The sequence below is a fragment of the Miscanthus floridulus genome, chromosome 17, assembly GCF_019320115.1.
Source record: "Miscanthus floridulus cultivar M001 chromosome 17, ASM1932011v1, whole genome shotgun sequence".
NCBI lineage: Eukaryota > Viridiplantae > Streptophyta > Magnoliopsida > Poales > Poaceae > Miscanthus > Miscanthus floridulus.
The window spans coordinates 102,902,433-102,918,146 of NC_089596.1; the positions used below are offsets into that span (position 1 = coordinate 102,902,433).

General features: G+C 45.6%; 1 protein-coding gene across 1 annotated transcript; it reads left to right on the forward strand.

The window, feature by feature from the left end:
* Nucleotides 1-10,138: 10,138 nt before the first annotated feature.
* On the forward strand, nucleotides 10,139-15,710 carry LOC136518423 (uncharacterized). Its single transcript, XM_066512079.1, has 9 exons — nucleotides 10,139-10,583; nucleotides 10,689-10,823; nucleotides 11,678-11,788; nucleotides 12,352-12,633; nucleotides 12,927-13,126; nucleotides 13,336-13,573; nucleotides 14,654-14,767; nucleotides 14,856-15,044; nucleotides 15,258-15,710. Exons 1-9 carry the CDS (start codon nucleotides 10,203-10,205, stop codon nucleotides 15,606-15,608), a joined length of 2,001 nt encoding a protein of 666 aa, XP_066368176.1. The 5' UTR covers nucleotides 10,139-10,202; the 3' UTR covers nucleotides 15,609-15,710.
* The last annotated feature ends 4 nt before the right edge of the window (nucleotides 15,711-15,714 follow it).

Genomic DNA, 15,714 nt, shown 5'->3' on the forward strand with positions numbered 1-15,714 from the left:
GCCTTCCTTGCCGATAGATCCAAGATTTTCTGCTTAAGTACAGCACCCGAAGTCTGCAAGTTGACGATGCCCTTGTGCTTCTCATCAGCGATTTGTTTCAGTTGTAGCATCTCTTCTTTAAGTTGAGCTTGAGCTGCTCTATCGGCAATGCGCTGGGCAGCCCGTTGATATTGCAGTTGACGGCTTTCTAAGTGAGCTGCTGGGAAGAGTATTTCTTCAACATCGGCAGGGACCTGGCCACGAATTGTTTTGAAAATTGCCTTTGCGGGGTCCGAGTCATCTACCAGTTGGGCAGTACTTTGCTGTAGCAAGTTCAGGAGGGTTTCCAACTTGGATTTAGTCTCTGCCGATATTGTTCCCAGTGCAAGGGAAGAACTTGTTTCCTCTCCATCGTCGTCAGAAATGTCAATGGCAAAGGAAAATAGGCTGTTCGGGGAATCTTGTTCCTGAAAGAAAGACAAGGAGATCAATCAGGGGTAAGTATGAGTATTGTAAAATCAGATAGGTTGATCGGTTTACCTGTTTCAAGGCAATTTCCTGTGCTTGACTGGAGGAAGCAACCTGGAGTATGTCGTGTGGATCGGCTGAGCTTGCCGATGGGATATCCCCTGTGACTTCATCGGTGGTGGGCTCTTGAGGTATGATGACCGATGACGTTGGGGCAGATGTAGGGATCGGCATAGACCTTTGTCGTTTTGGCTGTGCTTCAGTATCTGTTGAAGCTTTGCGCTTTGCTTGGACATCGGCAATGATTGGCTGGGGGGTATCAACACTTGTTGGTTGTGAAGCTTGGGCATCTGGTACGTTTGCCGATGTGCCCAATTGTTGCTGCAAAACAAGTGTAAGATATGATATTTAACAGATAAAATGTAAAGTCAAGAAGCTACCTCTGAAGGAGTGGTGCTTGATATCGGCGGAATTGCCGATGATGATCCAGTAGCAGCTCTTACCCCCTGATGATTAAGGTTAATATAGTTTGTGATCGGCATAAGTGAAAATAAGCAAGGTTGTTACCTTAAAGGCTTTGACCAAGGTTGTAGCAGCAGCCGATGGAGTAGCCCTGGATATAGCCAATTTGGACTTAAAAGTGATGGTCTTGGTACGAATCTTCTGGTGGGTCAAAGCGGCTAAGGTGGGAGCGTTGTAACCGATCGGCGATGTTGGGGAAATAGGCCGGAGGTTGAAGGGTTTCCCACTTTTGCTCACCGATGGTGCTGGGTGGTTAACCTGTTACAAGGGAATCAGTTACTGATAAATGAAAAGAAAAGCAGAAGGGAGTTCAAGGAAACTTACCGCGTCGTCGGGGATGGCATATTCAGAATCGATCATGTGCCGATATGTGTGAACAGAAGTCGCGAACAGTTGCTCTTTCCACTCTCGCCACCATTGCTTGTATGACTCGGTGATGAAAGATATTGGTGTCTAGGTGGATAAATCAACATCTGTGGTATCGGCATCAGGAGAAAGTTGTACTACCTTGTTCCAGTCTGTTCCGCAGGTGATTGTTTCCCTGGGTTTGATCACATCGGCAAAGCAGAGTTTGATTGGCAGTTGCCCAAAAGCCAATTGGCGGGATACTGCCGATGGGTTGTAAAATTCATATGTGATGTTGGTGTTTTTCCCGCTGCCGAATGTGTTTACTGGAATTGCCCTGGGAGTGATGATAGCCATCATGAGCTCATTATCTTGATTCAGAGTGTCATCGGCAAAGTTGAAAAGAAGGGGGAATCTGTTTTCTTCGTCGATATAAGGCACCCAGGCCCTATGATCACGAGAAAGGCCATTATAGAAGCTTTGAAAGAATCTGCCGATTTGGTCTTCGTTGGCTTCTGTTCCAGGAAGGACAATTATGGCTTCACCAAAATTGAGGGGTGAGCGTGTTGCCGATTCATCATCCCCGAGCACATAATCTTCAGCAATTTCTCGTGGGAATTGTTGAGCAAAAAAGTCCCATTGCAAACGTTTGTGCATATGGGCATTCAGCCACATGTTGATAAACCACCACGGGCCTCCCAGGTTGCCGATGGATTCGCCAAGCAGGAGTTTCTGAGACACTTGGTGAAGAAGATGATAAGTAGAGCTCAGAAGGTATCGGCCAAGAGGAAACCTTACGCCATTAGCCAGAAGTTCAGCTGCAGGGAGGAAGGCGTTGGTTGGTCCTACTGATCGACCACAGAAGATAAATTTTTCTAACCACATATTCAGGAATGTGGCATGTTCCCTCTGGCTAGGTGTCCCGGTTTTCTGGTATTCTTGAATATATCCTGTCCAACCGCCGATGTTACGGGTATTCACTCTATATTCAGGCTTTCTACCATAGATGGAGCCTTCATCGGTAGTTGAGATGTCCAAGCCAGTAAGCATGTGGACATCGGCAAGGGTAGGGGTAGCTGGGCCATGTCCAAACATAAAGGTGTTGGTCGTATCTGACCAGAAATAAGCAGCTGCAATTATCATTGATTCATTTTTCTGCATATCGGCAATAGAGAGCCTGATACATTGGTCTAATTTTCGCTCTGCCCAGTATACTTGCATCGATCTATTGACCCTCAAATACCAATCTTTCCACCCTTTGGTGGTTTTGGGCCAAGATCGGAATGTGTCTTTCCACAAGTTCAGAGAGAAATTTTGGGCTCTAAAGGGGATTCTGTTAACCTCTGCGTTGATCAGATCGGTTGGATCTGGGTGGCCCATTGGTCCAAGGCATTGGACGTGTGGCTGATCGGTTGGGATAACTAATTTGTTGCGCAGTTCCTAAGGTCATGGAATCCAGAAGACAGAAGAAAGGAAAAATCACCAACTGAATAAATTTGCAAAAAGATCAAAGTAAAAGGTAATGGAAGTGGAGCAAACCGCGGGGACGTCGAAGTTGATGGCCATTGTCTTGAGGAAGGTGGAGATACGAGCCGGGGACTTGAAGTTAGCGCCGGAGAAGGGTTCTTGTTTGGTTGAGGTCGCGCGGTTGTTCGTCGGAGTCGCCGCCGGAGAGAGAGAATGCCAAGGATTGGAGGCTGAAGATAGAAAATGAGGGTTCTGGAGAAATCTATTTATAAGCCGGCCAGGATAAGGGTATTTTGGACTTATCTCTATGACGCGCGCATATAGGTCAAGGCGGTGCAGGGGGATATGGTAACTATTCGCGCGATAATCAGGGGATTGTACAGATAAGTTAATAACAAGTAATCATGGCTTGGAAGGGATATTGATACATGATATTTTAATTCTTAAAATGGCAGCATTATCATGTTAGGATCTTGCCGATGGGTTGTTATTTTGGTATCCCAATCAAGGCAAGAGTGGTTGGCGATTGTGCGATATTTACTGAAGTGCGTGAATCAAGATTAGATTTGATTGGATTTGATAACAAATCAAGTTTTGGCTTGGAGAATGAGTTATGGTAATTGGGCAAAGGCAAGCGTTATCTGGAGTAAATTTTGGAGCATTAATGGTTTTATACTCCGAAATTGGGGGGCATGTGTTGACACCGTTTTTTGCACATGTCAGAATAATCGGAGTGGACCAATCGGCAAGGGGAAAGTTATTGAATACTTTGATAGCCAATGAAAGCCAGTTTGTAAAAATGGTTGCCGATAGTTGGTGATGATCGATGGAAAGGTTGATTTGGACTCGGGCGTTGCCGATGAGGTTGGAGGAGTTGTTGTCGATGCCGATGAAGGAAGACTTGAAGACTACTGCCGATGAAGCAGGGAGTATGCCGATGAAGGAAGACTTGAAGCCTACTGCCGATGAAATAAGGAGTATGCCGATGGGAAGGAGGACAGTGAGATTTCCATCGTAATTAAGGCGGACAGGGAAATAGATAGGAGTTGGTTTCCTTTTCTGTATTTGTTAGGTTATGATTCGTGTAAGAGTCACGTGTTTCCTTAGATACGGGATTAGTGTCCTAGTTGTGTTTGGTTGTGTCTCTTTAGATCAGGGTATAAATATGGAGTAAAGGGCAATGTAAGAAAAAACATCAATCAATATCAAAACCAACTTTTATTCCTATTTGCATCTACTTTTCGGCGACTTCGTCAATTTGCATATTTTTCTTTTTTACGAGTTCTCATTGATTCGGCGAGCTGCATCGCTTCAGTGCGATCTTCGGCGATTCTCGAGTTCCGCGTGAGCACCTCTTGGCCGTGGCTTCCGGGCGTATCGCTGTTGTCAGGACCAAAGTGTTCGTTTCTTCATCCTTGTCGATTAACAGGTCAAATCGACTGGCACGCTTTGGATATCGATTCGGGTATTAGCCCTTTGTGTTTGCAGATTACTTTTGCATCAACAGTTGCACCCCAATTCCTACGAAAAGAGTAAACAACAAGACAAGGAAAATTAAGCAAAAATGGATACAGCAAAAGAAATATAGAAATTTCCCGCACGAAGAGAAAACGACTTACAGCTGGAGGTGGGTTGTTGGCAGAGTACTCGGAGACAGTAAGCGGGACAATGCTTGCTCCTTTCAGCATCTTCTAGAGACGCTCGAGTACCTCCTCGTCGGTCAACTCAAGGGCAGGGACCATGCGTGAAGGATCCTCAGCCCCAAAGTACTCGAAACCAAGGTTCTCTCGCTCCTTCAGAGGCTGAACACGACGACGAAGAAAGCTCGAGACAATACCGAAGCCGGTAAAGCCCTACTATTTCAGAGTACTTATCCTATCAAGAAATGGCTGGATCGCCTAAACCTTAGCCGTCATCACAGGGTTCTTATCCCATCGGTCATTAACCAAAGGATCAGATCTAGAGTGAACAACAAGAGAAGGAATCAGATTGGCGCCGTAAAACCAGTCGGCACGCCAATCCCTCATAGAATCAACCAGGTCATAGTCAAAGAACTTGCTCTTAAGACCCTAGCAAAATTCAATCCCGCAGCCACCAAGAACACTGGTGTCTTCACGGCGGGGTTGGGGTTTTAGGCGAAAGAAGTAGCGAAAGAGAGAAAGAGAAGGGGGGATTCCAAGGAAAGTTTCACAAAGATGAACAAAGACAGAAAGGTGAAGGACTGCATTGGGAGCAAGATGATTCAGGCTAATCCCAAAATAGCTGAGAAATTAATGAAGAAAGGCGGAGGCAGGAAGGCAAAGTCCAGCATGAATGAAGGAGACGAAAAGAACGATCTCACCAGGACCTGAAGCAGGGACCCGATGCTCGCTTGGAACTCTCCATTCAGCAATGTCCTTGCTCTGGATCAAACCATTGCTGACAAGTTCCCGAAGCTGATCTTCAGTCGTCATCGGAGCCGGCCAAGCCTTCTGGGAAGCCCTCATGGCCACAAACTCTTGGTTCTCAATCATGGAAAGTGATGATTCCTCGTCCATGAAGGTTGCCTGGGACTTGCTCGTGGCCTTCTTCCTACCCATGTACTAACAGAGGCAAAAAGGCACTAGGGGAAGAGAAGGCTGGGACGGCGGTGCTAAGATGGCGGCGGCAATGGCGACGGTGGAGGTGCAAGGGCTAGGGTTTTCAAGGCAAAGGCAGGGTACCAAAGAAAAGGAGGACAAAGGCCTTTAAATAGATTTTATACCGGTAAAAATGCGGCCCACCAGGCCCGTTAAAACACTGTGTGAGAACGCAACGGTTTATTTACTAACACAGCTAAAATGACAGAAGGCACAAATCCACACAACGGTACAGTTCAACGAGCAGATTTCGGACTTATCCATCCAGCAAAACGGTAGAGTTACCATATGGCTGCAAAAAGAACTCATCAGCCATGAAGCAACGGAAGGTTACCTCACAAGGAACATAACAACCTGGTTCTAACATAAAGAACTCAAGAATCTCATAGACAACCAGGACATCAGCAGAATAAAGAATGACAACTCAGAAGATAAGATTCTCTCTATTACAAATGACTTCAAAAGATACAAGATTACACATCTTATAAGACCCAACGAACTCGGAACTACGACAGGCAAGTAGCAAAAAGGAACCCAAAAACAACTAGGCTCTGGAACGACTACGTGCTCCAAATCGCTACTCGGTAGAACAAACCGCACTCGGCTACACTATTTTCTTCAAAGGACGGACGCAATGCACCCAAGGCGGAAATCAGCAGAACGGTAGGACAACATGGAGCAGAGAAGGCCGGCAGGCATCTGTCTACCCAAGTCTGATGTGATGCTAGATATAGTGTTGATCTGCACCGGACAGTCTCAAGACAAGCGGCGAGGATCAACCTAGAACTGCCAGATGAAGGAACAAAGCCCACATCACAAGACTTCCTCCAACTACTGCCACGTACTTCCTGGTACATTGTTGGTGTGGGATTAATCTACCTCTAATCCCTATCACAAGACTTCCTCCAGCTACGACAAGATATACGAGAACTATAAAATGCGCCCGGACGCTGCTCTACTTCACAAACTACCATATTTATGACTACAGAGACTTCAGAACAAGCAACATAATACTCAATGAATCAAAACAACACTCTAGGGGGCTATTTAGAGACCGAAGGGGTGGTGCACATGGACCAAGAGCACCAACGGAACAAGCCTAGCAAAGGACACAGTGAAAAGACAGAACTCAATAAAGAAGGAGAGCTCAGGCGTGAAGGAACAGTACTCAACAACAAGCATATTCGGGAGAATATACCAACACAGTACAACCCATGAACAAAAGGCATTTACACTCAACCACCACCATACAACTACACCTGACAACAGCGGACTCTACATCTAAAAGCAACAGACTCTACATCTGACAACAGTAGACTACCAGAGAATATGTCAAGATTCTGTATCCGAGTTCTTTGTGAATAATGCTCGGGGGCTGCAATAGGGGAAGTTTTCAATTCGTTGAAACAACTCAAATTCAAGACCCTCCAACTTTTTGTTCCAAACAGCAAGAGGCTCAGGGGCTACACTCAGTGAATGCACTTTTTTCTTTAAAAAAGCGCACGTCACCAAGAAGACTTCTTCAAGACAAAACTACTTCAAGGACTCATGACAAAAAGAAGCCGGATCGAGCTATATCCGAGTTCTTTTTGATAAAGAACCCGGGTACACGCTCGGGAACATTTCAACGAAGGATCAGAGCGATTTCAAGACAAGACCCTCCCGCTCCTTGTACCAAATAGCAAGAGGCTCGGGGGCTATACCCAAAGGGGAGTACTTTTTTTCTTCAAAAAGGTACACACCACGCGAAGATCTCACAAAGCGCTACATGGTTTCGCTCAAGAAAGCACTCGGACGACGCTTATTCCTGCTCAGCAAGACCTGAAAGAACAAGACGAGGCTTCCAGAGCTCAACCATGAAGTGCTCGGGGGCTTGTCGGTGCGGGACCTACGGAATACCCCGCAAGGAAGAGAGAGTATCTGATCTAATTAGGATTCTTCCTATGTAATCTTAATAGTAGTATTATTCTATAATCCTACTAGGAACTCTCATCGTAAACCGACTAGGATTCTGACCTCCTGACTATATAAAGGAGGGCAGGGTTCTTAGAGACGGAGAGAACTTTTGTAACAACACAACAACACTTTATAATCAATCCAACGCAAAAGCTAAAGCCGACTGAACGTATGGCTATTACTCGATCAAAGATCGAGGGTCCGAACCAGGATAAATCGACTGTCTCTTGCGTTTACCGTCGAGTTCTGCATACGCTGAAACCCGAACATACTTCCCCGGAGACCCCCGTGGTAGGCTATCGGTGGTCAAACATCGACAGTATGGTTCTCTAGGATATTTATATATGGACTTTTAGCATGATTTAATAATTGCATTAAGGTCATCAGCGTGGACGCAGGCGGGAGACGCGCTCAACACGAACGCGATTAATAATTAGGGCAGCTAGCTTGGCTAGGAGTCGCTCGCTCGGAGCAGCGGTTGCACCGGTTATGGGTCATTAATCGTCCTCGTCGTCGTCAACAGGCGGCGGCCGGATGCCTTTGAACCAAAGGAAAGTCAGCTCCATCCATAGCCACAGGCCAAAGCCCACACATCCATGGGTGCATGACGGCAGCCGCAGCTAGCAGCGACGATAGGAGGGCTTCATCCATCGCCACAGCCCACAGGTTACCCTGCCTATACAAATGAAGTTGGAGAGGCTTACGTGATTCTAAAAAAAAAAAAAGACGCTTACGTTATCAGTAAATAAATTTTGTCGGACGTCATCACAACCAACTGGGATCATTAAAAATCATCAGACAAAGTAAAAAATATCAAAATTGAATTTCAATAAATATACACACAATACGCTAAAAAGGATGTATAGAGATAGATTATTTTCTATCGGCATCTACAGATAAACAGACTCAGAATATATAGAAGTAGACGGCCGGGCAGGTCGACCGCAGAAGGATGGGTAAGTTTTTTATTTTTTTGAAACGGAGGTAAGTTTTGTTTGTGCATTGATTGAGCGGGGACGATGGACTCATTCATGGACGGATTAATCCGGTCAAATGACTGACCTGGGCACGTGTTAATGCCCGGACACGGACAGGGATCGAAACCGACGAGAGAGCAGCCGGTCAACCTTGCTCGATCGCGCGGGTAGTACGCGTCAAACGCCACCGCCACCAGATTTATGCTGCGGCAAGGACGCGCGTCGCTGCTACGCCCCGGCCGGCCCGTCGATCACGTTTTAGCTAGAGTAGGCGCCCTCGATCGCTAATCCTTCGCGCCAATGGCGAGGATGGCACATGCATCGTCCGCGGGTGGGGGTGTTTTTTTTTCCCATAATGGCTCCGTTTACCTTACTGAATTTTAGTTGAAATTAGCTAAAAAATACTGTGCTGACTAAAATGTTATGAGAGTAAAACACTGTTCTGACTGAAAAAAAAATCGAACTAGCTGAATATAGGGTAAGCCGAACGAGGCCAGTACGATCGAGCTGGAGAGCTGTGACGGCCTGACGGGGGGAGGACGACGGAGTCGGAAGCTGGGTTCGCAAGCCACCGGCAGGCGACAGCGACCGGCGGCCGTGAGCGCGTGCGTGGCGTGGATGGATCGGCGGCCGGCCATGCATGGACGGCCAGTGGCGACCGAGCGCCCGGTCCCGGCGCCTTCGTGGAGACTCAAAGTGCACGCGCGGGAGAGAGATGGAGAGTTATTGCGCGCGGCCGTGCGACGGCTGCGTCGTAACGACGATCGAGGGCAAGAGGCAAGAGCTCGGCCGGCCGGCGAAACCTTTTGTGGGGCTCAGAAAGGGAGGTGTCGAGGGACGGCGGTTGCTCGACTGGGCAGCTAGCGCTAACAACGGCAACTCCATCCACGGCAGTCGACATGGACGGCTGCATCGTGGACCTCTCGCCGTCTTGGCATCCGGTCGGGGATCGTTTCCATTGGAGCAATGAATGAATGCCAACCCGGTGTCGTTCAGTTGATTTGATACGATCCGTGCATGTAGGCCGAGCCAACCCAAATACTTCTTCCATTCTAAATTATAAATTATATATAACTAGATATAATATTATGTGTAGATACATAGCATAAATAAAAAAAAATAAAGTGACTTATAATTTGAAATCAAGCAAATACCGGATTGCAGCGCACCAACGCCACGTTAGGGGCCCACTAAGCAATGATGGACCAGCCCATTAGGTGAGGCTATGGACTAACACCACTGTCAATAGAGAATTTTGTAGCATTGTCTTTTTTTTTTGGCCTCTCATCTTAAGTACAGCTGTAGAATCTGTTTGGATATAGACACACACCACCACACACACGCACACCTCACACACACACGGTATACGAATAAACCTACAACTATACCTAGATACCGAACGCAACTGAGAGATACTCGAAGATCACCAGACTCCGAGTGTGGCGGGCACGTCACTTGACCATTGTGGCACATCTGCGCGAGAGGCAACTGAAATTATTTATAGAACTACTGTTCCCAATGAGACACCAGCGTCGAAGGCAGGCTTCGAACGCGGGCGGGCAGGACGCACACCCGCGATCCTAGCCATCTGAGCCACCGTTCAGTTCTCTGTAGCATTGTCTTTTGGAATGCTGCCCGGTTTTTTCTCACGAAAAACAGGAAGCCCATCCAGACTCTACGGCCCAGCCCAATCATCTGTCGAAAGGCACGTAGCAGCCCGCAGGCCGCGCGCTAAAACCCCTTCCAGATATTTTTTAGGCTCAAATCAAGTCTCCACTAGCCAGCCCGTTGCCCCCTTCCGGTTCGGACCCTTCTATCCGATTCTGTCTCGCGTTCCTCTCGTCGCTCCGGCAGCTCCCCGCGCCGAGAAATGGCGCCTCCCGCCTCTGCATCGGCGCGGCCGCTATCCCTCCCCCTCACAGTACCTCTCTCCCGTTACCGCTCCCATGTGCTCCCCGCAACCTGCTCTCGCGTCTTCCCCCGGCGCCGCATCGCGCTCGCGCCGGCCCGGCCTGGCGCCGCGCTCCTATCCAGCCTCAGTGACGCGCGGGAGGACGAGGAGGAGGAAGAGGAAGGGGATTTCTATGAGGAGGATGAGCAACGGGAATACGACGGTGAGGAGGAGGAACAGGGTTACGACGCGGAGAACGAGGAGCTGGTCGAGGTGGGATACGTGTCCGGCGCGCACGGGGTGCGCGGCGACGTCCTCGTCACGCCACGCACCGACTTTCCGGAGCTCCGCCTCGCCACGGTAACACCGACGTCGATTGGCTGTGGGCTGTGGCCACTCCAATCCCAATGGCAATGCGACTAATTGGCTGACGTTTCTCGTTTGTTTGTGTGTTTGTTCTGACAGACTGGGACAAGATGGCTGAGGGCTCGGGCTGCTGGGAAGCAGCAGGTCAGGGAATTCAAGCTTGTTCGGGGAAGGGCCCACACGGGGAAGAAGAGTTGGATCGTCAGCTTTGATGGCGTTGATAACCTGGACGAGGTCTGTCTGCTTTGCATTCCCCTGGAGTCATTTGCCCTTTGCGGGAATATTTACATATTTACCGTCGTTAAGACGCGAGTGGTATAAAAAATACCGTCAGTGACTCGGTGACACGTTATAAGATAACGTCCGTAACAATGGTAAATATGTAAATGCCCCGCCTTATGCTTACCTCAACTATTCTAAGGGGGTGTTTGGTTTTATCTCCTAAATTTTAATCGTTGTCCTATCAGATATTTGGACACATGCATGGAGTATTAAATATAGACTAATTACGAAACTAATTGCACAGCTTGCGACTAATTTGCGAGACAAATCTTTTAAGCCTAATTAGTCCATGTTTTGACAATGTAGTGCTACAGTAACCATGTGCTAATGACGGATTAATTAGGCTTAATAAATTTGTCTCGTCGAGTACTAACGGATTCTGTAATTTGTTTTTTTAGTATCCGAACACCCTATGCGACACCCTACGTGATACCTCCTAAATTTTAGTCATCGGATCCAAACACCCCCTAAGTGGTAGTGTAGTAAGCAGCCTTGCTCAGTTTCTAGGATGAGCAGTCCAATCAATTATCCTAGCTGTAATACCTGTTTACAGTTAGTGGACAGCTTGCTGGAAATCCTTGACTTACTGCAAAATCGTGTGTTGCACTGTTTCTGTTCCTCTCAGTCTGCATATGAGATGTACAGTCACAAATCACAACAGCTGGCCGGCTCAAGTTCTGTGACTGGGCTTGGCATGACTTTCAGAGTAGTCCAGTTCAAACTATCGAATGTTGCTCATCATTGAGTTTGAATTACTGCTCTAGGTTCCGTTTTCTGACATAATTCATTTTCCTCTCTCTTTTCAGGCTAGGCAAATAGTTGGTTCGGCTGTACTTGTGAAAGCTGGAGATAGGCCAGAAATTGAGGACAATGAATTCTATTCACTTGACCTTGTTGGAATGAGAGTTACTGTGAAGGTACATACATCTTTGTTTTATTTTTCAAGATATTGTCCAATGCCGCTTCATTGGCTGATTTCAGTTACAAAATTAAGATACTCCCTCTGTTCTAAATTATAAGTTGCTTTGATTTTTTTAGTACATCAAATTTGCTATGTATCTAGACATAATATATATCTAGATACATGGCAAATTCGATGTACCAAAAAAGTCAAAGCTACTTATAATTTGTAACGGAGGGAGTACAATGTAGGAAATTTTAAAAAGCATGCCCCATGCACTTTTATACTACTTGATAAGGGAAACTTAGGTCGATGCCACTGTAAATGGTTGGTTAAGACTTAAGAATGATTTGTATTTTAAAATAGCTCCCTCCACTCCCTAAAAGTAGACACAACAATTATGATCTCCATTTGATACTTTTTCAAAACTGCTTTGTCCACCCCCTGCAAATAGAGTAGTAAACACCACAGCCAAAATGCACACACAGGATCCTCTCTTTTTTGCGAGAAACACAATATACTACTTATTGTTCCAGGGAAATCTTGTTATCAAATTTAGTAACTGAAATCATTTCACAGGATACAGGCAAGCTCGTTGGAACAGTTGGTCAGGTTTTCAATTTCGGAGGTGGAGATCTTCTACAGGTGATGATCGGCTCTGCTGAGGGTACTGCTGTCGATCAAGGTTCAGAAAGTCAAGATTCAATTTCATCACGTGAGCATGTGTGGATACCATTTGCTGAAGATATTGTACCTGATGTTGACATGGCAAGCAGAGAAATGTGGATTACACCTCCGAAGGGGTTACTTGAGCTCAATTCTCGTTCTGATAAGAGGTCGAAGAAAGAAAGGCGTGCAATGGTTAGGTCTGCATCATCCTTTTCTTGCATCCATGCTCGCGTCTACAGCCATGATTTGCATCTTAAAAGAAACAAAGAATGTGTCAGGTTCATAGTACTGAAATGTTGATAGCAGCAGATGTCCTGGCTATTGAAGATTGTAGATGTTTATGTTGCATATAGTATAACAAATCAAATTATACAATTAACTTCCATGCTTCAGGTCCTAACAAAAAACAATATGATGTTTGGTGTTTGATGGTTTGTACTGTGTTATTTTTCAAATAATTTATGACCCAGATTTGATTGTTACAGGAGTGGAAGGACAGGAAGAGACTTCAACGTCGTGTAATTGCAGGAAAGAAGGTGCTCTCTGAAATGGACCAGGTCCATGTTCTGGAAGGTTTGGTATCAGGGGACAAGATCCAAAAGGCATCACTTGCAGAGCAGATTGGGGGCATTGACTTTCAATTGTTCCGACATGCAGTGCATTGTGCTAGCAAACAGATTGAGAGGTAGCGCCCTTTGTTCGACATCCTGCCAAAATTTTCTTCAAAAGAAACAGAACAGTATGTTTATTTACTATATACACATGTGACACTGCCTTAGGTGCCAGATATGCAAATCACTCTTTGTTTGCTTTTGGTGGAAGAACAGCCTTTAGTCATTTTTTTTAAAAAAAAAACTCCTAATCATAGTTGCCCTTCAAACTTGTCAATTTCAGCTCTTCAAAGAATTTGCTGGCTAATTCTTCACTGTCAAGAAAAAAAGTGGTCAAAATACCATATAAGACTCTCATCAACCTTGGGGACAATGCTGAACATGCTGCATTCAGCAGTGAATTCAAAAATGGTCTTGAGATTCTTCTGAAGTCCAAAGCAGCTATTGTACTTGTTCGAAATGGCCCTGACTCTGATGCCGAGTTTCTGAGCTTGCTCAATTCTTTTAGTGAATTAATGAAGGTATGCGTTCTTTTTCATTGTCGTTAATTGTTGTTCTATAGGTGCAGAATATGTTGATGTGAGTGCATGCTCTATTTATTTTCATACATTGTTAACAATGTAGATTTGGTGTCCTTGGGTGTGAGCGTCCTCATTAGCTAAAATATCATGTCATAATGTTTTAAAAAATAATGAGTTAAATGCATCAGAGGCGTCTGAACTTGTCAAAGGGTGCCACTTAAGTCCACAAACTTTGTAAATGCATTTTTGGGTCCCTAAACTTGTTATGTGGTGCACCGCACATCCCTAAACTTATAAAATGGTGCACCGCAGGTCCATTTCTGAGCCATACTGACCACTGTGGTGCACCACTTAACAAGTTTAGGAATCTAGAAATGTGTTTTCAAAGTTTGTGGGCCAAAGTGGCACCCTTTGACAACTTCAGGGGCCTCTCATGCATTTAACTCTTGCAACAATTCAGTTGAAATTCATCCAAGATGTCAAGAAACAAAATAGACAAGCAGTCAACCTGGTACTGTTCATCATGTGCTGACAGTGACACTTGTGTTTTTTGAATCTCAATGTCAAAGATGGATTTTAAACTGAATTGTTGTGGCTACACATAACTTTAGGTGTACTACACATGATTTTTTTTATGAATTTCTAAAACATTGTAACATGATATTTTAGCTAAAGAGGACACCCACACCCCAGTATGCCAAAACATTGGTGTATTGTCAATTCCTAGTATGCTTAATTTCCCCAAAGAACATAATAGTAAATATAGGAAAAGTGGAGAACTGCTACTGATCGCTACTGTTGATACTGAAGTTGAACCTGCCCATTGGTCCTGTAGTTTTCAACTGTGTTTGAAGTGGATAGCTCCTTTTTAAATGGGGAATATACTTGACAAATATGTTGTTGAAATGATTAGTCTGTTTAGTCATGAAAAGCTGGAACCATTGTCAGTAGCTTGTTGCTTATTTGCTGCGTGCATGCAGTGCTGTTACAAGTTATGCTTACATGATGGCAAAAGGTCATCGTATTTTTGTCTTGAATAACAATTGATGGATAAGTTTGATCCTTTTTTGCTTGACACAGGTTGTAAAAAATCAAGTCTCTCCCCCTTTTATTATCGTTTCCCCAGCTGGTCATGTGGAATCAGTTAGGAACTGCCTGGTAGAGAATGACTATTTTGGTTTGGACACTCAAAAGGTACACGGCATTGTCTCGCTGCGGTCTCCATCCTAGTTCCTTCCTCCGTGCTTCCTATAGGCTATAATGCTTCTGAAACCATTCACAGGTGTGGGTGCTGGAAGAGCTGGAGCTTCCAGTTGTCAGTAGATCATCCGAGGGAAACAAAAAAAAGGTTCTGATGAAGTCTCCCTGGGACATAATAAAAAAACCAGCAGGATCCGGTGGTATCTTCAGCTTACTATCATCAAACAAAATATTGGAAACCCTTAATGAAATGGGTGTGCAGTATACACAGGTACGATCATGTGCCAGTCATCACCTAACTTTTTTCTCATCATACATTCAATTGCATTAACTAATCGTTGCAAGTTACTAAGAACAAATCACTTTGCTGTATGGAACGACAAGAAGAGATATGTTCTAGTTAAGCTTGTAAATTCCTTCGAGCTCGGAAATATGAGCTCAAGGATTCTTATTACCTGAACCGACTATTACCATCTTGTTGCAGATCTGCAGCTCATCCAACAGGCCATTCATCGGGCACCCTTTGCTCTTTGGGGCTGTTGCTTCCCGCGGGGCTGATGTTGGTATCCAGCTCTCCAAGACCGGTGATGAAACGGAAGACGATTTCGACGTGATCCTTTCCGTCGACCAGCTGAACAAGACGTGCCGAGATGTCACTCAGGTCAGATTCTCCGCTCGCCCGGAACAGAACGCGCACGGCGAGCATGTCGACGGCCAGTGGGTCGCGGTCCAGCCGGAGGTGGCGAATTCCCTTCGCCTGCACGCCGAGGTTACGAGTGTCTTAAACTCTTGCGCTCCTGATAAGCTGTGTGTCATGGAGATTGTTGAGCAATAGAAGTTTCTTCTTGCCAGTGTACTGTACATAATCACAGTTGCTTGATAGATGCGTGACGTTTTTCTTTTGCTATTGTTCTGCACCTGCTTTATGAATTTTTAGGGGA

Excerpts from the sequence above, each read along its gene's own strand:
- LOC136518423 (XM_066512079.1), top strand. The coding sequence starts at position 10,203 with ATGGCGCCTCCCGCCTCTGCATCGGCGCGGCCGCTATCCCTCCCCCTC. Across the intron at positions 11,789-12,351 it reads GAATGAGAGTTACTGTGAAG|GATACAGGCAAGCTCGTTGG; the intron begins GTACATACATCT and ends ATCATTTCACAG. Across the intron at positions 13,127-13,335 it reads GCTAGCAAACAGATTGAGAG|CTCTTCAAAGAATTTGCTGG; the intron begins GTAGCGCCCTTT and ends TGTCAATTTCAG.